Source organism: Aotus nancymaae, unplaced genomic scaffold (assembly GCF_030222135.1).
Source record: "Aotus nancymaae isolate 86718 unplaced genomic scaffold, 86718_ANA_hifiasm-v0.15.2.pri h1tg000041l, whole genome shotgun sequence".
Taxonomy (NCBI): Eukaryota; Metazoa; Chordata; class Mammalia; order Primates; family Aotidae; genus Aotus; species Aotus nancymaae.
In genome coordinates, this window is record NW_026988455.1 from 5,702,329 (window position 1) to 5,727,776 (window position 25,448).

At 36.8% G+C, this 25,448-nt stretch overlaps 1 protein-coding gene across 4 annotated transcripts in view; it reads right to left on the reverse strand.

Moving 5' to 3' along the window:
* The window catches only part of VPS13C (vacuolar protein sorting 13 homolog C), a 205,784-nt gene that overhangs the window by 119,547 nt on the left and 60,789 nt on the right, over window positions 1-25,448 (reverse strand). For all 4 annotated transcript variants that reach the window (XM_064361368.1, XM_064361367.1, XM_064361370.1 and 1 more), the window contains 9 exons: window positions 20,828-20,970; window positions 19,794-19,986; window positions 18,437-18,551; window positions 17,692-17,828; window positions 14,990-15,113; window positions 13,461-13,578; window positions 10,703-10,832; window positions 9,944-10,022; window positions 8,782-8,921 (listed from right to left, as the gene is read on the reverse strand). In XM_064361368.1, the coding sequence (XP_064217438.1) occupies window positions 8,782-8,921; window positions 9,944-10,022; window positions 10,703-10,832; window positions 13,461-13,578; window positions 14,990-15,113; window positions 17,692-17,828; window positions 18,437-18,551; window positions 19,794-19,986; window positions 20,828-20,970 (1,179 nt within the window). The remainder of the gene's footprint in view (window positions 1-8,781; window positions 8,922-9,943; window positions 10,023-10,702; window positions 10,833-13,460; window positions 13,579-14,989; window positions 15,114-17,691; window positions 17,829-18,436; window positions 18,552-19,793; window positions 19,987-20,827; window positions 20,971-25,448) is intronic.

Genomic DNA, 25,448 nt, shown 5'->3' on the forward strand with positions numbered 1-25,448 from the left:
ATCAGCTGGGTGTAGTGACATATGACTGTAATCCCAGCCTCTTGGGAGGCTGAGGTATTCTGTCACAGTAACATAAAACAAATTAAGACGTTCTTTACCATCATGAAGTTTACACTCTAGGGAAAGCTGGAGAAAGTGAAGATTGCTATCTTGTTTTGGATGGTCAGATCTTTCCAATGGGATGACAATCGAACAAATACCTGAAGTTAAAAAAACCAAGCCATGCAGGAAAAGAGTGTTCCAGGCAAAGGAAATAGCAAGCACAAGGAATGTGCTTTGGTATATAGAAGGAAAAACGTAAGACAGGTATAAGCTCCAGGGGGCAAGAACTTTACTCACTGCTATTTTCCATTATCTAAAATAATGTCTGCTAATAATGGCACAGGATCATTACTTATTGAAAGGATAAATGGAATATGGCTGAAGCAGAGTGAGCAAGGCAGGAAATAAATGGCCAGTCATATGAAGTGTTACATGTAAGGCCTTCTCCGCCACGGGAAGGACTTACCATTTACTCTTAGTGAGACCTGAAGTCAGTGGAGGATATGGAGCAGAGTAGCAACATGATCTGACATTCACTTTTTTTAAATTCTATTTTATTTTATTTTATTTTTGAGACTACGTCTTGCTCTGTCACCCAGGCTGGAGTGTGGTAGTGCAATCTCAGATCACTACAACCTTCACCTCCCAGGTTGAAGCGATTCTCCTGCCTCAGACTCCTGAATAGATGGGATTATAGGTGCCCACCACCACACGTGGCAAATTTTGTATTTTTAGTAGAGATGGGGTTTCACCATGTTGGCCACGCTGGTCTTGAACTCCTGACCTCAGATGATCCACCCACCTCAGCCTCCCAAAGTGCTGCGATTATAGGCGTGAGCCACTGCACCTAGCCTGACATTCACTTTTAAAGGATCACTCTGGCAACTGACAGAACAGAGTACCTGACGGAAGCAAAGACAGTTAAGAGGCTACTGAAATATAATTCAGGCAAGATTATGGTGCCTGGGACAGCACATTAGCAGCTGAAAGGAAAAGCAATCATTTGAATGCATTTTGAAGTTTGGGTCATCGTATTTAATTGTATTTTGGATGGAGTATGAAAGAAAGAGAGAAGTTGAAGGTGGCTAATGGAAAAGAACAAATCTTTCTCTAAACAAATATCAGTAATACTTAGGTTTGTACGCACAGCTAAAATGTAGTATTTCTGGCATTGTATTTTAGGACATGCTGTCACTTTGAGATATGAAACAGTCCATAAGGAACACCTCCATTTTCTATCCTTTTTGTGTTATTACCAAAACAAGACAAATTTTTTATAGAAATCTGCAATACATGGAAAAGCAAGCATGCAAATATAAAAACCTGTAATCCCACCACCCAGAGATGAACACTGTCTGTCATTTATCAAAGAAAATATATAAATATAACTTTAAATGGAATCGTAATATCCTCAGTATTATAATCTTTTTCTTTTCCCAAATACTGACATATTGTAAACATTTCTCCATGTTTCCTTTTACCACATGACTTTTAAAGGCTGTAAACAAATGTTGGAAATTTAGGTTGTTCACATTTTTTCAAACCATAAACATGACAATGAGCAATATTACTTAGCTTAAAAGTTAAAAGTTTAAAAAATTAAAGTAGGCATGTCATAAAAATTTTCTGCAGAAAAGTAAATCCTAATTAAAAGTCTAAGCTTAAGGCAGGAGAATCGCTTGAACCCAGGAGGTGGAGATTGCAGTGAGCAGAGATCATGCCACTGCACTCCACTACGGGTAACAAGAGCAAAAATCCATCTCAAAAAAAAAAAAAAAAAAAAGTCGAAGCTCTTCTAGAATAATTTAGATAGGTCATAGATCATTCTTACATCAGTTTTTTTCTTTGTATATATATATATATATTTTATTGCATTTTAGGTTCTGGGGTACATGTGAAGAACATGCAAGATTGTTGCATAGGTACATAACGGCAATCTGGTTTGCTGCCTTCATCCCCATCAACTATATCTGGCATTTCTCCCCACGTTCTCTCTCCCCAACTCCCTACCCGCCACTGTCCATCCCCTATTTACCCCTGAAAGACCCCAGTGTGTAGTGCTCCCCTCTCTGTGTCCATGTGTTCTCATTGTTCAGCACCCGCCTATGAGTGAGAACATGCAGTATTTGATTTTCTGTTCTTGTGTCAGTTTGCTGAGAACAATGGTTTCCAGGTTCATCCATGTTCCTACAAGGACACGAACCCAACGTTTTTTATGGCTACATAGTATTCCAGGGTGTATATGTGCCACATTTTCCCTGTCCAATCTATCATCGATGGGCATTTGGGTTGGTTCTAAGTCTTTGCTATTCTAAACAGTGCTGCAATGAACATTTGTGTGCATGTGTCCTTATAAGAGAACTATTTACAATCCTTTGGATATATACCCAGTAATGGGATTGCTGGGTCAAATGGAATTTCTATTTCTAGGTCCTTGAGGAATCGCCACACTGTCTTCCACAATGGTTGAACTAATTTACATTCCCACCAACAGTGTAAAAGTGTTCCTATTTCTCCACATCCTCTCCATCTGTTGTCTCCAGATTTTTTAATGATCGCCATTCTAACTGGCATGAGATGGTATCTCAATGTGGTTTTGATTTGCATTTCTCTAATGACCAGTGATGATGAGCATTTTTTCATGTTTTTTGGCCTCATATATGTATTCTTTTGAAAGTGTCTGTTCATATCCTTTGATCACTTTTGAATTGGTTTGGTTTTTTCCTGTAAATCTGTTTTAGTTCTTTGTAGATTCTGGATATAAGTCTTTTGTCAGATGGGCAGATTGCAAAAATTTTTTCCCATTCTGTTGGTTGTCGGTTCACTCTAATGATTCTTTCTTTCCCAAGACAGAAGCTCTGGAGTTTAATTAGATACCATTTGTCTATTTTAGCTTTTGTTGCCAGTGCTTTTGGTGTTTTAGTCATGAAGTCCTTGCCTATGCCTATGTCCTGAATGGTTTTGCCTAGGTTTTCTTCTAGGGTTTTTATGGTGTTAGGTCTTATGTTTAAGTCTTTAATCCATCTGGAGTTAATTTTAGTGTAAGGTGTCAGGAAGGTGTCCGGTTTCTGCTTTCTGCATATGGCTAGCCAGTTTTCCCAGCACCATTTATTAAACAGGGAATCCTTTCCGCATTGCTTGTTTTTGTCAGGTTTGTCAAAGATCAGATGGTTGTAGATGTGTGGCATTGCCTCCGAGGCCTCTGTTCTGTTCCATTGGTCTATATCTCTGTTTTGGTACCAGTACCATGCTGTTTTGATTACTGTAGCCTTGTAGTAGAGTTTGAAGTCAGGTAGCATGATGCCTCCAGCTTTGTTCTTTTTGCTTAGAATTGACTTGGCTATGTGGGCTCTCTTTTGGTTCCATATGAAGTTCAAGGTGGTTTTTTCTAATTCTGTGAAGAAGGTCATTGGTAGCTTGATGGGGATAGCGTTGAATCTGTAAATTACTTTGGGCAGTATGGCCATTTTCATGATATTGATTCTTCCTACCCATAAGCATGGAATGTTTCTCCATCTGTTCATGTCCTGTCTTATTTCCTTGAGCAGTGGTTTGTAGTTCTCCTTGAAGAGGTCCTTTACATCCTTTGTTAGTTGTATTCCTAGGTATTTTATTCTCTTTGTAGCAATTGTGAATGGTAGTTCATTCTTGATTTGGCTCTCTGTCTGTTATTGGTGAATAAGAATGCTTCTGATTTTTGCACATTGATTTTGCATCCTAAGACTTTGCTGAAGTTGCTTATCAGTTTCAGGAGATTTTGAGCTGAGACGAAGGGGTCTTCTAAATATATAATCATGTCATCTGCAAATAGAGACAATTTGACTTCCTTCTTTCCTAACTGAATACCCTTTATTTCTTTTTCTTGCCTGATTGCTCTGGCTAGAACATCCAATGCTATATTGAATAGGAGTGGTGAGAGAGGACATCCTTGTCTAGTGCCAGATTTCTTTTTTTTTTTTTTTTGGAGACGGAGTTTCGCTCTTGTTACCCAGGCTGGAGTGCAATGGCACGATCTCGGCTCACCACAACCTCCACCTCCTGGGTTCAGGCAATTCTCCTGCCTCAGCCTCCTGAGTAACTGGGATTACAGGCATGCGCCACCATGCCCAGCTAATTTTTTGTATTTTTAGTAGAGATGGGGTTTCACCATGTTGACCAGGATGGTCTTGATCTCTTGACCTCGTGACCCACCCGCCTCGGCCTCCCAAAGTGCTGGGATTACAGGCGTAAGCCACCACTCCCGCCTAGTGCCACATTTCAAAAGGAATGCTTCCAGTTTTTGCCCATTCAGTATGATATTGGCTGTGGGTTCGTCGTAAATAGCTTTTATTATTTTGAGATACATTCCGTCAATACCTAGTTTATTGAGAGTTTTTAGCATAAAGGGCTGTTGAATTTTGTCAAAGGCCTTCTCTGCATCTATTGAGATAATCATGTGGGTTTTGTCTTTGGTTCTGTTTATGTGGTGAATTACGTTCATAGACTTGTGTATGTTGAACCAGCCTTTCATCCCCAGAATAAAGCCTACTTGATCGTGATGGATAAGCCTTTTGATGTGCTGTTGCAATCGGTTTGCAAGTATTTTCTTGAAGGTTTTTGCATCTATGTTCATCATGGATATTGGCCTGAAGTTTTCTTTTGTTGTTGAGTCTCTGCTGGGTTTTGACATCAGGATGATGTTGGTCTCATAAAATGATTTGGGAAGGATTCTCTCTTTTTGGATTGTTTGGAATAGTTTCAGAAGGAGTGGTACCAGCTCCTCTTTGTATGTCTGGTAGAATTCTGCTGTAAACCCAACTAGACCTGGGCTTTTTTTGTTGGTAGGCTATTAATTGCTGCCTCAACTTCAGCCCTTGTTATTGGTCTATTCAGGGTTTCGACTTCTTCCTGGTTTAGGCTTGGGAGGATGCAAGTGTCCAGGAATTTATCCATTTCTTCCAGGTTTACTAGTTTATGTACACAGAGTTGTTTGTCATAATCTCTGATGGTGGTTTGCATTTCTGTGGAATCTGTGGTGATATCCCCTTTATCGCTTTTTATTGCATCTATTCAATTCTTCTCTCGTTCTATTAATCTGGCTAGTGGTCAGTCTATATTGTTGATCTTCTCAAAAACCCAGCTCCTCGATTTACTGATTTTTTGAAGGGTTTTTTGTGTCTCTATCTCCTTCAGTTCTGCTCTGATCTTAGTTATTTCTTGTCTTCTGCTAGGTTTTGAGTTTTTTTGGATCTTGCTCCTCTAGCTCTTTCAATTTTGACAATAGGGTGTTGATTATACATCTTTCCTTGCTCCTCATGTGGGCATTTATTGCTATAAATTTTCCTCTAGACACTACTTTAAATGTGTCCCAGAGATTCTGGTACATTGTGTCTTCGTTCTTGTTGGTTTCAAAGAACAGATTTATTTCTGCCTTTATTTCATTGTTTATCCAGTCAACATGCAAGAGCCAGTTGTTCAGTTTCCATGAAGTTGTGCGGTTCTGAGTTAGTTTCTGAATTGATTTCTAATTTGATTGCACTGTGGTCTGAGAGACTGTTTATGATTTCCGTTCTTTTGCATTTGCTGAGGAGTGATTTACTTCCAATTATCTGGTCAATTTTAGAGTAGGTGTGATGTGGTGCTGAGAAGAATGTATATTCTGTGGATTTGGGATGGAATGTTCTGTAAATGTCTATTAGGTTTGCTTGGTCCAGGTCTGAGTTCAAGTCCTGGATATCCTTGTTAATTTTCTGTCTCGTTGATCTGTCTAATATTGACAGTGGAGTGTTAATGTCTCCCACTATTATTGTGTGGGAGGCTAAGTCTCTTTGTAGGTCATTAAGAACTTGCTTTATGTATCTGGGTTCTCCTGTATTGGGTGTGTATATATTTAGGATTGTAAGCTCTTCTCGTTGCATTGATCCTTTTACCATTATGTAATCCCCTTCTTTGTCTCTTTTGATCTTTGTTGGTTTAAAGTCTATTTTATCTGAGACTAGGATTGCAACTCCTGCTTTTTTTTGCTCTCCATTTGCTTGATAAATCTTCCTCCATCCTTATATTTTGAGCCTATGTGTATCCTTGCATCTGAGATGGGTTTCTTTCTTGGATACAGCACACCGATGGGTTTTGACTTTTTATCCAGTGTGCCAGTCTGTGTCTTTTGCTTGGGCCATTTAGCCCATTTACATTTAAGGTTAATATTGTTTTGTGTGAATTTGATCCTGCCATTTTGATGTTAGCTGGCTGTTTTGCCCATTAGTTGATGCAGTTTCTTCATTGTGTCGATGCTTTTTACAACTTGGTATGTTTTTGCAGTGGCTGGTACTGGTTGTTCCTTTCTATGTTTAGTGGTTCTTTCAGGAGCTCTTGTAAAGCAGGCCTGGTGGTGATGAAATCTCTGAGCAATTGCTTGTTCGTAAAGGATTTTATTTCTCCTTCACGTATGAAGCTTAGTTTGGCTGGATATGAAATTCTAGGTTGAAAGTTCTTTTCTTTAAGGATGCTGAATATTGGTCCCCACTCTCTTCTGGCTTGTAGAGTTTCTGCTGAGAGATCTGCTGTGAGTCTGATGGGCTTCCCTTTGTGGGTAACCCAACCTTTCTCTCTGGCTGCCCTTAGCATGGTTCCTTCATTTCATCCCTGGAGAATCTGATGATTATGTGCCTTGGGGATTGCTCTTTTTGAGGAATATCTTTGTGGTGCTCTCTGTATTTCCTGGACTTGAATATTGCCCTGCCTTGCTAGGTTGGGGAAGTTCTCCTGGATAATATCCTGAAGATTGTTTTGCAGTTTGAATTCATTCTCTCCATCACATTCAAGTATACCTATCAAAAGTAGATTAGGTCTTTTCACATAATCCCCTATTTCTTTGAGGCTTTGTTCATTTCTTTTTACCGTTTTTTCTCTAATCTTGCCTTCTCGTTTTATTTCATTGAATTTATCTTCGAATCTCTGATATCTTTTCTTCTGCTTGGTTGATTCGGCTATTGAAACTTGCATATGCCTCACATAGTTCTCATGTTGCGTTTTTCAGCTCCATCAATTCATTTGTATTCCTCTCTAAGCTGTTTATTCTCATTAGCATTTCATCAAACCTTTTTTCAAGGTTTTAGTTTCTTTGCATTGGGTTAGAACATGTTCTTTTAGCTCAGAGAAGTTTCTTCTTACCCACTTTCTGAAGACTGTTTCTGTCAATTCACCAGCCTTGTTCTCCATGTAGCCCTATTCCTTTGCTGGTGAGGAGTTGTGATCCCTTGGAGGAGGAGAAGCGTTCTGGTTTTGGGTGTTTTCATCCTTTTTGTGCTGGTTTCTTCCCATCTTTGTGGATTTATCTACCTGTGGTCTTTGTAGCTGGTGACTTTCAGATGGGGTCTCTGAGTGGACATCCTGTTTGTTGATGATGAAGTTATTTCTGTTTCTCAGTTTTCCTTCTAACAGTCAGGCCCCTCTACTGTAGGACTGCTGGAGGTCCACTCCAGACCCTGCTTGCCTGGGGAATCACCTGCAGTGGCTGCAGAACAGTAGGGGTTGCTTCCAGTTTCTGCTATCTTTGTTCCAGAAGGATACCCGCCAGATGTCAGCCTTAGCTCTCCTTTATGAAGTGACTCTTTGGATATACAGGGGTTGGGGAGCTGCTTGAAGATACAGTCTGTCCCTTATAGGAGCTCAAGTGCTGAGCTGTGAGCTCTGTTGTTCCACTCAGAGCTGCTGGGCAGGTACGTTAATGTCTGCTGCAGCGCAACTCATAACTGTCTTTTTTTTCCAGGTTCTCTGTCCTGGGAAGGTGGGGCTTTATTTATAAGTTCCTGTCATGCTGCTGCCTTTTTTCAGAGTTGCCCTGCCCACCAAGGAGGTAGCCTAGTCACACCCTGCCAGCAGAGGTGTTGCTGAGTTGCCAAGGGCTCTGCCCAGCTGCTGTGTGAACTTCCTTGCAGTTTTGTTTAAAGGGGTATAGTTAGAACTGCCTCAGTAATGGCGGTCTGCCTCAATAATGGCAGACTGTCTCTGAAATAGCGGACTGCCTTGATAATGGCGGACTGCCTCGGTAATGGCGGACTGCCTCGGTAATGGCAGACTGCCTCGGTAATGGCGGGCTGCCTTGGTAGTGGTGGACTGCCTCAGTAATGGCGGACGCCCTTCCCCCCACAGAGCTGGACTGTCCCGGGTCCAGCTGTGCTTGCTGTGAAACTCTCAATCCAGAGTGTTTCAGATTGCTGGTCTTTGTGGGGGTGGGACCAGTCGAGCCAGATCACCCGGCTCCCTGTTTCAGCCCCCTTTTTTTCAGTTGAACAGGCAACTCTGTCTCTCAGGTGTTCCAGTCGCCAGTTGAAACAGTGCCCAGATTTGTGTGAGTTTTTGTGCAGAGACCCGCTGCGCTGGCTGAAACAGCCATGCTGGCAACTCATGGCACTTTTCTACCAGGGAATCTCCTAGTCTGTGGGCAGTAAAAATTCATTTGGAAATGTGGTGATTACTCACCCTCTGCGTTTTCACTGGGAACTATGATCCAGAGCTGTTCCTATTTGGCCATCTTGGATCTCTTCTCATAAATCAGTTTTTTAAAAAGCATTTTAATTTTAAAAATCTTTGTGTGTGAGACAGTGAATATGTGTGAGTGTGTACGTTCATGTGTGTTGGGCAGCAGGAAAGACAGAGTACCACATTTTTAATATACTTGACATTTGGGTCTAGCTTGGGGATAGCTTAAAAGATGGTGACAACCAGAATATATCTACTTATAGACAAAAAAGCACATACTTCTTTAATTTCAAACTTGAGTAGAAGATTAATGAGCTCCTCATTTGGGACCTCTGCAGCTTTTTTGAGTTCTGATCCTTTCGTACTTTTACCAGTCTGTGGTTCTCCATCTTCAGCATCAAAATACTCATCATCAGACTCTAAAGGAAAAAGACATTTATTTGATCTGAGACAATGTACATTGAAAACTGCATAAAACACTCAAATCTAAGTCTCCAAAAAGGGAAATTCATTTATTAGATATAATCTTCATATTTATCATCAGAATAGCTGCCTTTTTTAAACTTCTACCAAGTGACTCAACCTGACATGTAATAATCACATTAAAAATCAAGGTCAGGGGCAATGGCTCACACCTGTAATCTCAACACTTTGGGAGGCTAAGGTGGGCAGATCATAACGTCAGGAGTTTGACACCAGCCTGGACAACATGATGAAATCCCGTCTCTACTAAAAATACACACACACAAAAATTAGCCAGGCATGGTGGCAGGCGCCTGTAATCCCAGCTACTCAGGAGGCTGATGCAAGAGAATTGCTTGAACCCAGGAGGCAGAGGTTGCAGTAAGCCATGAGTGGCCATTGCACTCCAGCCTGGGTGACACGAGCAAGGCTCCCATCTCCAAAAATAAATAAATAAATAAATAAATTTAATTTAGTTAAATTAAATAGCACCATGTTCTTTTCTTCAATGATTCTGTTTTTCACTTTAATTCATTCATTCAGTATTAAACAAAATATTTATTGGGCATTATCTACCATGTATCAGGCTGTGCCAGCCACTAAGGATACCAGAATGACCAGGATAGACATAGTCCTGTCCTGATGAAGCTTACATTCTAGTTCCGAATTAAAACAGATCCATTAGGTCAGAGCTAGAGAAAAAGTTCATGTAGAGATTGGGGCCAAAAAAAGTAGCTTATTTAGAATCTTAAACATTGTCAACTACAAAAAAAAAATCACTTCATTTATCCAGTGAAGACATAAACTTGGGCTTAAAGAAGAGAAAAGACTCAAAGTCACGCTAATGTAGCACAACTAGAACTAAAACCAGTAAATTACTATAGCACTTTCAGAATGCCCTTATTTTCTCAAAATGTTATCACTGTATAACAATGTATACGCTTAATTTAGTAGAGAAAGAGGATTTTACTCTCCTTACCTGACTCCACAGCATCTAGCAACAGTGAAGTACCAAGTAGACCTTTCGCCCCGCCTGAAATAACAGGAATTGAGGATACCTGGCAAAGAATACAAAAAGTTTTCTTAAAAAGAATGATTTAGCAGGATTAAATGTCATGAATGAGAGAAAGTCTAAAAAGTAATAGAGGATAAAGAGATATGGAAAGACACACACACACAATATAACACAATATACAAATCTTCCAACAAGACATATTGTGTAATCAACTAATAGTTAACTAGAATTACAAATTATTAAGTCTACTACCCACATTTACAAGGACAAAACTAAGCGTAGCTCTAGTAAGTTAGTCTATTAATACTGCATATCATTTACATTCTGTCTATTACAATATTAAAGTATATCTCTGTTAGAGGTCCCTGGCACATGGTACCACCATTAGCTGGCTTTATCAAATTTCATTTCAAAGTAGAAATCCAACATTTCTACTGTATAAAGTTCAATTCCAATTAAAGTGACCTACAACTTGTAAGTCTTAACATATAGGGAAATTTTATACCAATTGTTTCATTTGCAAGATTCTAAAGAAGATTTTTGTTTTTTTTTTTTCCTCTCTAGCTTTATTTAAAACACATTTTATAAATTTGAAAGACATTTTACTTTCATTTCTATACTTTTGGTCCTTTCACTTATAAACCCTGCGCTGAAACGGACTTTTCACCACTGCTCTAAAACGGTGGTAAAAATAGGTTTATAAATTTTATTTTATCTATTTACCTGTCTCTCTGGAGACTGGGCTGATGATTTCTGTGGCAAAGGTATACTGTTCATCAAACATAGAACATCTTTCATCTTCTGGTCAGAAATTCTAACATGCATCAAAGGAAGTCCTCCTGATACTTTAAATCTAAAAGTACAATTCAGTGGTAAGGTTTTAAGTCAGCATCTCTATATTAAAGACGAAGGAAAGAATTGCTTTAATGTAATTAGATTAAAACATGTCAAAAGTTTAAACATGTTTTAATCTAATTACATTAAATGCCTCCTTTACAACACCGTCAAGAAATGGTAAGTTCTATGTTAGCTAAGTTTCCAGATAATTTCAACATATCCCTCTTAAGTAGCCAAACCTCTTTAACTTAACTAATTTTTATCAAAATCTTTCCAAACACAATTCTCTACCTTTCAAAACCAAAACACTACTTCCTGGTATCAAAGATCTCATATTATAAACATCAAAGAGTATTTACCCCATCACCTCTCTATCCCATTGCCTTGCTTTCTTTCTTTTTATATATAGCAGTTGGCAGCGTCGGACATATCACATTTATAGTTGTTTATTTCATGTCTGCTCTGATTAAACTGTTAGCTCCATGAGGACATCTGTTTTACTCACTACTGAATCACCATTGTGTTTTTATCAGTTGCTTACTTTTTGGCAAGTGCTTCTACTCTGTTTCCTACTCAATGTTAATTGCCCCAGGTTTATTTGTCTCAACAGCTTTGTGGCAGCTATATGCTGGTCATAAAGCTCTTTTTGGTTCTTGTTTACCTTTGGCTTCCTGACTAAGCTGTGAACAGCTCAAGCTGACAGATGCCTAATTGCTAGATGCCATGCTGGGGTATGTACAGTAAAGCACTATAGAGAGGGAAACATAAAGCACTAAATGCCTATATTGGAAAAAAACTAAGGTCTCAAATCAATGACCTCAGCTTCTACCTTAACTAGAACTGAAAAGCAAATAAAATCTAGAATAAGCTAAAGAAAGAAATAATAAATATCAGAGTGGAAATCAGGGGGGAAAAAGAATTAAAAGAAAGAAAAAAATGGAAGCCAATAGCTTGGTATCTCAGAAGATCAACAAAATTGATAAACCTCTCATCAGAGTGATCAAGAGAAAAAGAGAAAAGGCACAAAATACTAACATCAGGACTAAGAGAAATAACATCACTACAGATTCTTTGTGTATTCATAGGTAAGAGGAAAGCATTATGAACAGTTTTATGCCAATACATTCAACAACTAAGATGGACAAATTCCTTAAAACACACAAACAATAACTCATAATACTTGAAACACACAGATCATTCAAAAGAATAGATAATCTAGCCCTATATCTATGAAAAAACATGAATTTGTAGTTAAATACCTCTCAAATAGAAAACTCCAGGACCACATGGCTTTACTGGAGAATTCTACCTAACATTTTAGGAAGAAATAATACCAGTTCTACACAATATCTTCCAGAAAACTCAATGTATGAGGCCAACATTATCCTGATATCAAAACAAGAAAAGCACAAACCAATATCCCTCATTAACACAAATATAAAACTGTGTAACCAAATTTGGCAAAACGAGTCCAAAAATATTTTAAAAGAATAATACATACAGGTTGAGTATCCCTGATCAGAAATGGAGAAAGAAGTGTTTCAGATTTTGGATTTTTCCAGATATCAGAATATTTGTATTACATTATGATATATACTGCAGATAGGACCCAAGTCTAAACACTAAATTGATTCATGTTTCATTCATACCTTGTACACAGAGTCTGAAGGTAATTTTATATAAAATTTTTAATAATTTTGCACAAGAAACAAGGCTTGTGTTACGAACTTATGTGCAGAATTTTCCACACGTGACATCATGTTGAGTCTCAAAAAATGTCAAATTTTGGAGCATTTCAAATTGTGGGTCTTTGGATTAGGCTGTTCACCATTACCATATAAGCTTAATCCAGTAATGAAAAGTTGGTTTAATATCCACCTGATAAAGGGTATCAATGAACTACTGATACATATAACATAAATGAATCTCAAATTAATTATGCTAAATTAAAAATGTCAAACAAAAAAGTTAAAAGTCTAAGATTCTATTTACATATAATTCTAGAAAATTCTAACATATATATAGCATCAAAAAGCAGACCAATGCTGTCCAGGGACTGGGAGAAGAGAATTTCCAGAAGAAAAGAAAGGAATACAAAGGGGAACAAGGTTACTTTTGGAGATAATGTGTTCATTATCTTGACTGTGATGATGGTTTCACAGCTATATAGCTAAGGTGATATTTATCAAATTGTAAACTTTAAATAGATGCAGTTTTATTCAAGAAAGCTGTTTTTAAAAACCAGCAAAAACATTTCATAACTGTCTACTTAAAAATTCAAAAATAATTTTCTATTTTTATGTCATTTTATTTTTCTCAGAATTATATGAGATTTCATTATCAAAAGAGCCTCTAATGCTTTTAAAGATTTTATTTCATTGATATTAAACATGGGATAACATTCATTCAAAAAATGGACCATCAACTTTTACAGAATGTAAAAGTTCAAATACTTCTGAAATAAGAGTTGATGTATAACTCAAACATACATTTTCTTAAAAATATGTTTCTGCTGCAAGATAGAATAATCCTTATTTATTTCTGTCTCCCACAGAAATCTATCTTTGCTTCCTTAAATTCTAGCAACTGATGCAGACATATTTCACCTGTTGATTTTCTAATATAAAAGAAGCTCATACATTACCTGGCCATTCTAATATCTTTTTCTACCATGGCCTTGGCCAGCTCAACATGAATATCCATGGGTTGCAATATATGCATAGTTGATGGATGCTGAAATCGACACTTTTTCCAGTTTTCCTCTTTAAAAAATAATTTAAGACATTATTTATTGTTTTTACAAACAGCAGTGGAACATGGATAAAATATTAATTTTAAGGAATATTATTTTAAATTATCAGTCTATGGAAAATCACTGTAAATTAATCCAAAGTTGATGATTACCAATTTTTACTTCTTGTTCAGCATATTAGTTAAATAACCTATGCTTTTTAAATACAAACTGACAGGATCAAAGACTGTGATATAAAATAATTCTGTTTGGAGAATGTTCACATAACAGCTTCCATTTCAAAGTAAACAGAAAAAACAAAGCCCAGGATCTACTACCTCAATTCCAGAATTAGTGACCGAGGTTGATCATTACAGTGAAAAGAGTAGGAAAAACAAGAAAAAATAAAATAGGTTTATGGTTAAAGTACAATATTTATACCAGCTTAGCACACAATTCCAAAGCAAAGATGAGTTTTATCAAAATTTCATGACCAAAAAAGTTTAATAATCACTTTTCTTCAAATAAGGTCCCAAAAACAGATTTTCCTATAACCAACAGAGTCCTATGCAGATCTTTATTGATGGCAATGACTAAACATCTTTTATTACTTATAATTCAATTATTTTTAAGTAAATACAAAAGAAAAGACAGTTTTAATGTTCTGTCTTTATTCCTCTGAATACTCCACTTCAAGGAATCAACAGGCTCTTAATACATGAAAAGTATTATGTATTTACATTTTAATAAATCTCAACACTCCTACTAGAGTATAAACTCTGCACGCAGAGACTATAACTGTGTCCTTTCCTCTAATGACCTACCACAAAGTGATATTATGATCAAGGATAATTAATAAATATTTATTGCTTCTAAAAACTAAGTGTAAAAAAAACAAAAATACTTACTTAAATGTAGAAAACACCAAGCTTTTGGAAAATAATTAAGTCAATTACTTTAAGATATTAAAACTATGTCTACAATTTTGTAGATATACATTTCTCAGATATCTACAAAAATAGAAAGCATACTACTAGTAATACTATTGAAATGAAGACTAGGCTAATATAATATTTAATAATGAAGGCAGCAAGGACAATATTGAGTCATCCCAAAAGCATTAAGACAGAAAAATGTAAATCAACTGCAATTTCCATTTTGTGTTCTAAGCAGTTTTATAGTCGTATTACATAAATACAGGCTGTGAACAGACCTAGATTCAAATGCAGCTAGGTATCTTAAGATGACTAGCCAAATTTCCATTTCTAAGTGTTGCAGTAATTTACACTGATAGTCTCCTACACGGTTTCTTTAAGCGGCCAACAGAGTATGTGTGCAAAATGGTTGTCAGGGTTGATATAAAGGCACACGTATATACACACATATATTACACAAACTACCCAACATAATTCCAAGATCCTAAAAGTTGAATAATGGTTTACCTGCTCTTGCAAAAAGTAGTTGTACATTTTTTATTTCAACATCAAACTTGTCATATGCCTTATCCATTATTTCTTCCAGAGACGAATTAGTAGTCTTCTGTAAACCTTGATCTTTACTGTTGAGCTAAAATGAAGGAAAATTTTCAATTTTTTTTTTCCAAAACAGAAAAGCACATACATCAACATATTTTAGTTAGGTTTCAATCTTGCATTTAGTTAGTTAAAACCTAACAAAATGAAAATACTGCCCTTAATGAATAAACATTTTGTTTAATCTTCAGATAATTATTTGTAAACATCGTATTAGGAATATAAAATTTCAGCATACATCTCTATTAAAGTTGAGAAATAGGTGTTCAGCACATTTTTATGTTTGAGCTGTCTGCCTCAAATAACTTGTGTAGATGTACAACTACTCCTCTTCCTGGCTCTCAAGAGTTATTGCCACTTACAGTCCAGCTCCCCTACCTCCCCACCCCACACCCTTCACCATTAAATAGCAGCGTTTTGTTCCTTCTCCACGCTATACTACAGAAATAATTAGGCCACTATAATTCAGCTCCAATTAGGACTACCTTCTCCCCTTCCTGGTGGAGGCAAAGATAAATTCAGGAGTATGCAAGGGATCTTCAAAAAGTTAATAGAAAATGCCCATTATGAAAAAACTATAAATAAATTTCGAAACGGTTTTGTACCAAAAGAAACTTGTACTAACTTTTTATATCATGTCTGAACAGGATCAACTTTGAGTCACTAAGAAGATTAAGGCATCTGTTTGAAAATGGGCCCCCTATCATAGCAACATAAATTCTGCTAAAATTAAAGCGAAAACAAATACCAAATTTATGCTGAAGCTTGGGTGGAAGAATAAATCAATAATGCTTTACAAAAAATGTATAGGAACAGTGCCCCAAGGAAATCAGCAGTTTACAAACAGATAACTAATTTTAAGAAGGGTCAAGACAATTTTGAAGATGAAGCCCACCAGTGGCAGACCACGTACATCAATTTTCGAAGTAAAACTTAGTCATGTTCATTCCCTGACCGAAGAGGATCAACAATTAACAGCAGAAACAATAGTCAACACCAGACTGGTTTCAGCCTACACAATTTCAACTGGTTCAGACTATACAATTCTGACTGAAAATTTAAAGTCAAGCAAATTAATCAACAGGATCCAAAACCATTGCACTCATATCAGCTACAGACAAAGGCAGAGCTTTCAATGGAAATTTTTTAAAAGTCTGGGATCAAGATCCAGAAACATTTCTTCAAAGAACTGTAATAACAGATGAAATATGGGCTGGTCATGGTGGCTCACGTCTGTAATCCCAGCACATTGGGAGGCCATAGTGGGCGGATCACTTGAGGTCAGGAATTCAAGACCAGCCTGGCCAACATGGTGAAACCCTGTCTCTACTGAAAATACAAAAATAAGCCAGGTGTAGTAGCGGGCACCTGTAATCCCAGCTATTCACGAGGCTAAGGCAGGAGAATCACTTGAATCCTGGAGGCGAAGGTTGCAGTGAGCCAAGCTAGTGCCACTGTACTCCAGTCTGGGCAAGAATGAGACTGTCTCAAAAAAAAAAAGAGAGAGAGAGATGAAACATGGCTCTACCAGTATGATCTTAAGGACAAACCACAATTAAAGCAATGGTTACCAGGATGTGAAAGTGGTCTAGTCAAAGCAGAAGTGGACTAGTCAAGAGCAAAGGTCATGGCAACAGTTTTTGGGGATATTCCAGGCATTCTGCTTGTTCACTTTCTGGAGGGCCAAAGAACGATAGCATTTGCTTTTTATGAGAGTGTGTTGAGAAAGTCAGCCAAAGTTTTAGTAGGAAAATACCCAGGAAATCTTCAACAGAGAGTCCTGCTTCACCACGACAATGCACCTCTGCTCATTCCTCTCATCAAATGAGGGCAGTTTTGTAAGATTTTCTGAGAAATAGTTAGGCACCCACCTTACAGTCCTAATTTGCCTCCTCCTTTTTTTGGTTTCCTATTCTTAAACAAAATTTATAAACAGCACCTAATTTTCTTCAGTTAGTAATATAAAAAAGACTACACTGGCATGATTAAATTCCTAGGACCCTCCATCCTTGAGCAATGGACTAAACGGCTAGTATCGACACTTACAAAAATGTCTTGAACTTGACGGATCTGATGTTGAGAAATAAAGTTTGTAATTTTTTTTTAATCTTTTAATTCCATTTTTCCACAAACTTTTCAAAGTCCCCTCATATATCTGAAATCGTCACCTTTTACTGGAGGCTTGGATTTCTACGAGAGTCAAAATCCAAAATCCAAAAGTTCTCTTGCTCTACTTAGTTACTGACAGTGGTTTAACAAATATATATTCATATATGTACAATTTCCTATTGTCAAAATATATACGCAACTAATAACATGGTATAATTAAACTCTGGAAACTGAAAACTAGGAATGCTTCTTTCTAATTAGGAAAAGACAGAATCCAGTCCTCACTGTCAATTCACCTATCATTACAGAAAATTTGGAGGTTTTTTCTTTTAACAATCATAAAACATAAATAAAATACTCCAAGCTAGGTTTGAAAAACAGGCTAAAAAAAATAAGTTACATTTTGTTTAGTGAACTCTGAAGAAAAAAACAGCAAACTATTGGAGAGTGAGCTAGCAAGCCAGTTAAAGATGGGCAGACAAAAAAAATGCATATATACCTACCTGAAATGTACCAAAATCTATAATCAGAAGATTTGACTTTTCATGGTGGAAACCTGTCTGTGGAACTATTAGATAAGAAGGCTTCAAATTTATCTTTAAATCAAGGACTTTTCGAGTTTCAATAATATGTGTAAGTCCTAAAAAAGGTAAGAAATAAGCACAGATTAGATGATCAAGTTGAAATATGTAATCATATTATTAACAACTAGAATAATAATTTTACATAAAAAGTATTACAAAGGAGTATTAGTTTTTGTCAAAAATTAGATTCTCAGTTCAGCATGTAAGGTGAAAATTGCTTATAATCAATGGGAAACAATGTTATTATAGCACAGTATAGTAAACCTAACACAGTATTTTAAGGAACTGGATAAAATAGTTGGCTTGAGTTTAGAGGCCATGTTATACAAAAGTATCTTTCAAACTATATTCACACACAGTGTGATGAAGAGTTCCTTAAGAACTGAGATGGAGGATTGTTTTTCCTCTCAAGCTCATTCTGAAGCATGAGTTCTTGACTGTAATAGAAGGCAGAATCATCTGTGCCACACATTACATCCTTTCTCACCCGGTCTAACAGGTATATTTGTCTTTGAGTAAGCCATGTCCACTCTATACTGTAATACAGGCTGAGTTTAAAATAAAGAAGAAAAGCAACATAATATTTTGAATACAATGTTTACAGTAGAGTAGACAAAATTTTTAAAGCTTAACTGATGCTTATGTAGACACTCAAATTCTTTACCTGTAGCTGTTCTCTCCTTAATTTCTTCCAATTTCATCAATGTTGCTGATGTTATTTGCTCAAGATCCAACCCCTTATTTGACTGAAAGAATTCAACCACTGCATTGACAGTTTTCTGTAAGAAAATTTTTTTAATGTAACCAAGTTAAGCATAGTTCCTTCCATATTGTAAACTTTAAAGTTTCACCTCAATTCTAAACAGCTGTGGCTTTGAACTGTGGAACTTCAAAGATATTCTGCTCTACTACATCTCCCTTTGGAGTGAAAGAAAATCTGGAGAAAGGAAAGAGCCTAAGCAAGCTTACTGGAGAGGCATCAAATGTGCACTTATCATTAAGGTGTCAAGTATGTTCTACAGTGTCATATGGATGCAGCAGCAGATATTACCTCTAGTTTTAGCCTCCAATTAGTCAGAAGGTGAAACGCCACTTCTCTACACTGTAATTAGATCCCCTTGCACTTTGAAGTTTAGAAAATTACGAGGAAGAAAGCCATTCAGTTCTTACCTATATGCCAAACTTAAACTTTAAAAAAAATCAGAGATTTTCCAAGAAGAAAACAGTTCTGGAGACTGGTTGTTCAACAATGAATGTACTTAACACTACTGAACCGTAAACTTAAAAATGGTTAAGATATTAAATTGAGTTATGTAAATTATACCACAATTAAAATTTTTAATTATAAAATATGAGTTCTGCAGTCTTTATATATTGCCCCTCCCACATACATACACTGTGAATCTAGCTTTCAGCTGTAAAGTAAAATTAAGTGAGGGATCTCAACAAGCTGGGGTGAACCTACAAGTGATGCAATGAATAATGAACCATATCCACATTGCTAACTAATTTGAGATGATGGATAAGATAGCCTGAATAAAAGGTAAAGCCACAGATACAGAACCTGAGCCAGCATTTCCAATAACGTCTAAATGCCAATGCTTTTTCCTCATGTTAACAATATTTAAAATTCTTTTAATCACTCCTAAAGCGCTATGAATTTCTTCTAAACAATGAAAGAAAAGAGAAACTACACAAAAAAGAACTGGAGTAAGAAGTCAACGTATAACAATTTGGGAGTAGTTGGCAAATAAACAAGAATTTTTTTTAAGTATATTAGATTTTTAAAAATTTAACATAAGCATAGACAAATAAACCTTAGAGTAGGAAAAAATGTATAGCATCTGAGAAAAATCAAAATTAGCTGCTGAACACGTACTGCTTTTGAAACAAGAAAAACCTATTAGGAAACTTACCTACTAAGTAAATAAATGTTAAATATGAAACAGGAGATATTAAAAAACCATTTGTCAGAAGTGTAAGATGGTTTAAATAAAGAGTTACTTTTTCCTTGCACTTACAGCATCATAGATGACCTCCACGGGCTGAGACTGAACAATCAGACTCTGGTCAGCAGCACTATCCTCCGGATTGGTTTCAAACTCAATTTTAAGCAAGGATGACGTAGAATCACCAATGGAAGCCACAAGTGATGGTACAATATCCTGCTGTCTCAAGCCTGTTATATACCAGTGTTCTAATTTTGCTTCTACCCTATAAACCAATGAAGAAAAAGGAAATAATACAGTTAAGGTCTTTTGTAATCTAATGGGCCAAAATACAAATTTCCCTTTAAAAACTTCTTTGAAAACCAGGACCATCCAAGTACATTATCCAGAGCTGAAGCTCAACCTCCTTAGCTAGGTATTCAATTGCCCCCAGACAATCTGTTTTGCTGCTCTTGTTGTTTTACTTAATTCCTTTTCATCCACATGAAAAACTCACTTTAGCCAACTTCAGAATACTGTAAAAGTTCTGATCACTGTTGTATGAATAAAAGATTACACAACATGGATGAACTCCTCACCCTATTTCTACGCCACCCTTAACACCCTCTTACTCTATCCTAGCTTCTGGTTATTTCCATCAGGAGCCAAGGCCTTCTCCTAGCTCAGTTATTCTCTTCCACAACTAAGCTTGTGTAGCGTTAACTATGAGGTATTTAATCTTACAATACCTTCTCACCTTAGAGCTGTCTACTGTTATATAGTTCTGGAATTATTAATTTTTTTATATCTTTTCTTATCTACTTACATTTCTTGAAAACAAAAACTTGTACTTCTCCACAGCTTTCACAGTATTGGGCCTATAAATTAAATACTATCCAATAAATATTCACAAAGGTAAGGAGGGAGGGCAGAACAAATGATGAAGTACTCACACAGCTCCATAACAAAACAAAAGCAGATATAAAAAGACTATCTTGACATACACAAGCAAAAGAAATTAAAGAAGAGCTAGCACTAATCATTTTTTAATACTGAATAACACACCAAATTTTTTGTCTAAAACTGTAACTAGAAATAAAAATTGAAATAAGTTCTTAAAAACTTACTTAAGTGCTTGTGCTCCTGGACGCTGAGATACCTGAGTGCCCAGGCCAATTATCTGAATTTTTAGTATTTCTGGAATATTCTTGTTTTCTCTGATCGTAACAGAGGTGCTTACTAACTTCAGGGTCATTATATGGGCAACATACTATAGAGAAAGAATAAAATTAAAATTGTTAAAGTTTAAATAATTATTACTTTCTTTAATACTTTCTTCTTATTTCAATTTGCTGAATTATAAAGCAACCTAACAAATAGAGCACGGTAGGTTCTGGCATCCATATGCTCACCATAAAAGAAAAATTCTTCATTTACAAATTTATTCACTATAAATTAGAAAATTCAATATAAAATTGTCCACTCAAATAGGATACTTACAAAACAACTAGAAATTCATTTCTCTTAGTTTGTTTTGTTTTGTTTTGTTTTTTGGAGATGCTGTCTTGCTCTATTGCCCAGGCTGGAGTGCAGTGGTGCAATCTTGGCTAACTGCAACCTCTGCCTCCCAGGTTCAAGCGATCTCCTGCCTCAGCCTCCTGAGTAGCTGGGATGTGATCTGCCACCACGCCCAGCTAATTTTGTGTTTTTAGTAGAAACGAGGTTTCACCATGTTGACCAGGCTGGTCTCAAACTCCTGACCTCAGGTGATCCGCCTGCCTTGGCCTCCCGGAGTGCTGGCATTATAGGCATGAGCCACTGTGCACACACACACAGGCTCACCCTCTCTTACTTTTAAAGGTTATAACAATGAAACAATTACAAAACATTCTGTGACATAAAGATTCAATTCAGCAGCTTTTTCTGAAACAAACTATTTCAGAATAATCCTGTGGCTGAAGGAAAGAAAACTATATAGAACATCTGCTTGACTGCTGTGCAGAGTCAGTAAGACACTGAGAAAATAAATCCTGACCCCAAAATTACTGAGTCAAGACTGAAGGTAAAACAGAGAACCAGGGAGATGATCCTGGAATCTGGGGACATGTTTCTCTCAGAGGTACCTGGAAATTTCAGAGGGGACAGTCTAGAAGCTGTGAACCTAGGCTGGCAGGGTCAAAATTGGAAACCAGGTCCCACAAAAAGTAAAAGCACTGATAAAATACTCTCTCTTTTAGCTGGGACCCTAGAGGGCTATATCATAGGAGTAAAGGTGAACTGGAAGTAGGCAGACTCCCATGATCTGCAGCGCAGCACAGCATCAAAGCATCTCAATACCTACAGTAACACTGACTGTGTGCATGTACACACACACACACACACTCTCTCTCTCTCACATATACACCCATATACACACGCACACACGCGCACACACACACACACAGACTCACCAGATTCAAGACAAATTTGAAAAAAAAACAGCAGAAACAACAGTAAATAGATTCACAGGAGCTCTAGACATCAAGTGTGTCTAAATTTAGACTTACTCAGACTACTAGATTTATTATGGTCAAAAACATAAAAGATAAAACAGAGCATGCTAGCAAATAATTTGGAAGCTATAAAAAGAAGAACCAAATAGAAATTCAAGAACTGAACCATAAAAAAAACAATTAAGAATTCAATGAATGAGTTTAACAGTAATATACAAAGAGCTGAAGACAGAATTAGAGGAAACTAGCCAAAGAATAAACAGATAAAGAACTTGGAAATACCTCAGAGAAAATAAGACACACATGAGATATTATGAAAAGATTCCACTATGTACACTAGAAGTCCCAAAGAATGAAGGATGAAAGAATGATGGGATAGAAACAAAACTGGAAGTAATGATTTTTCCCAAATTGATGAAACCTCAAGATGTCCAAACAGTAAGACGTCCAAACAGTATAAACAAAAATGAATACATATCTAAGCACATGACAGTAAAATTACTGAAAATCTAAGGTAAAGAGATTTTCTTAAAAATAGACAAAACAGGCCGGGTGTGGTGGCTCATACCTGTAATCCCAGCAGTTTGGGAGGCCGAGGCTGGTAGATCACGAGGTCAAGAGATCAAGACCATCCTGGTCAACATGGTGAAACCCCGTCTCTACTAAAAATACCAAAAATTAGCTGGGCATGGTGGTGCGTGCCTGTAATCCCAGCTACTCGGGAGGCTGAGGCAGGAGAATGGCTTAAGCCCCCGAGGCGGAGGTTGTGGTGAGCCGAGATTGCACCATTGCACTCCAGCCTGGGTAACAAGAGCGAAACTCCGTCTCAAAAAAAAAAAAAAAAAAAATAGACAAAACAGAGAGGTGGGTGGAAATTACCTTCAAAGTGATACAGTAAGACTAACAGCTGAATACACAAAAGAAAATGCAGGCCAAACAACAATGAAATTGTATCTTCAAAACTCAGAAAATCATTAAAAACCTAGAATTCTATACACAAAAAGAAGTATCCAGCTGGGTGTGGAGGCTTACGCCTGTAATCCCAGCACTTTGGGAAGCCCAGGCAGGTGGATCACGAGGTCAAGAGATTGAGACTATCCTGGTCAACCTGGTGAAACCCCATCTCTACTAAAAAGTACAAAAAATTAGCCAGGCATGGTGGTGCGTGCCAGTAATCCCAGCTACTCGGGAGGCTCTGAGGCAGGAGAATTGCTTGAAATCGGAAAACAGAAGTTGCAGTAAGCCAGGATCGCACCACTGCACTCCAACCTGGCGATAGAGCAAGCCGGTCTCAAAAAAAAAAAAATTTTTTTTTAAAGTATCCCTCAAGAAATAAAGAAAAAGAAAAATATTTTCAGGAAAAAAAATTTTAAACTTGTCACCAGCAGAACTGCATTAAATAAGATAATATGATGGGCATTGTTCAGGTAGAAGGAAAATGACTGACAGATGGTTAGAGATACAGAAAGAAATTACATGACTGGAATATTAAATATTTCTACACTTATAATTCTCCCCATAATAATTTACAGATTCAATGTAATCTCTCACAAAAGAACCATATACTTTTGAAAAACACTGATAAGATTATTCTAAAAGGTATATATAACTGGAAAAGGCCTAAGATAACCAAAACACTCTTTTAAAAAAAAGGTCAGAGGTCTTAGTTCAAGACTTATAAAACTGTAATAATCAAGAGTATTACTCTGTTCTCATGCTGCTAATAAAGACATACCTGAGACTGGGTAATTTATAAAGGAGAGAGGTTTAATTGACTCTCTTTCGGCATGGCTGGGGAGATCTCAAGAAACATAATCATGGCAGAAGGTGACGGGGAAGCAAGGCACCTTCTGTACAAGGTGGCAGGAAGGAGAAGTGCCAAGTGAAGGGGGAAGAGCCCTTTATAAAACCATCAGATCTCATGAGAACTGACTCACTATCACTACGACAGTAGAGGGGAAACTACCCCCATGATTCAGTTACTATCACCTGGTCTCTCCCTCCAAGATGGCAAGGTGCGGATTATGGAGATTACAATTAGGATGAGATCTGGAGAGGGACACAAAAGCCTAACCATATCAACGTAATTAGTCATTAGGAAAATGCAAATTAAAACCATAGTTGAGGAACATATCATATCCACTAAAATGGCTAAAATTAAAAAGCCCCACAATAACAAATGTGGCAAGAATATGTAAAAACTGGAACTAGTGGTAGGAATATAAAATATTACAATTTTTGGAGAAGTGTTTGCCAGTTTTTAGAAAAGTTATATATATTTACCCTATGACCCAGCAACTCTTACGCCCAGGTATTTAACTCAAGAGAAATAAAAAAATACATCCACCAAAGACTTGTACATTCATAGCAGCATTATCTGTAATAGCCAAAACCAGAAACAACAAAAACATTTATCAACAGAAAATAGATAAGAAAGTATGGCATATTCATACAATTAAATAATATTCAGCAATGAAAAGGAACCATCTATAAACACATGCACAATATGACTGAATATCAAAAACATTATTTTAAGCAAAAGAAGACAGAAACAAAACAATGCCTAAACAGGAAAAAGTAATCTATGGTGACGTAAGTTATAAAGTGTTTGCTTTTGAAAGGCAAAAGAGAAAAATGACTGGATGGGTTACAAGGGAACTTTTTTGGAGAGATGGAAATATTCTCCATCTTGTAATTCTGCCCTAACCAAATTTTAAAGACACCACTTATACCAATCCAACAAAAGATGTTCAACTTCTACTGATAAAAGTATAAAACATGATTAAAGGAATGAAAAAGGGGTAAATAAATGGAGCCATGTGCTGTATTTATAGATTAAAAGGCTCAATACTATAAAGATATAAATTCTCCCCAAATTAATTTATACAGTCAATAAAATCCCAATCAAAATCTCAAGTTTTTATATAGGAACTGACCAGCCGATTCTAAAATTTATATGGAAATTTTAAGGACCAAGAACCGATAAGGCAATAAGAACACTGGAATTTAAGGATTTTTACAACGTCAAAGGAATGATTACAAAGTTGCAGTAACTAAGACAGAATAATACAAAGACAGACAAATGGCCAATGGAATAAAGCAGGAATTCCACAAGTATAGACACTTAACTGACGATAAAGGGATAAATGGAGAGCAGTGGGAAAGGCAACCGGTGTTGTGTCAAGGAGACAGCTATATGGACAAAAACTGAATCTTAACCCCAACTTCACACCACATACAAAAACCAATTTTAGAC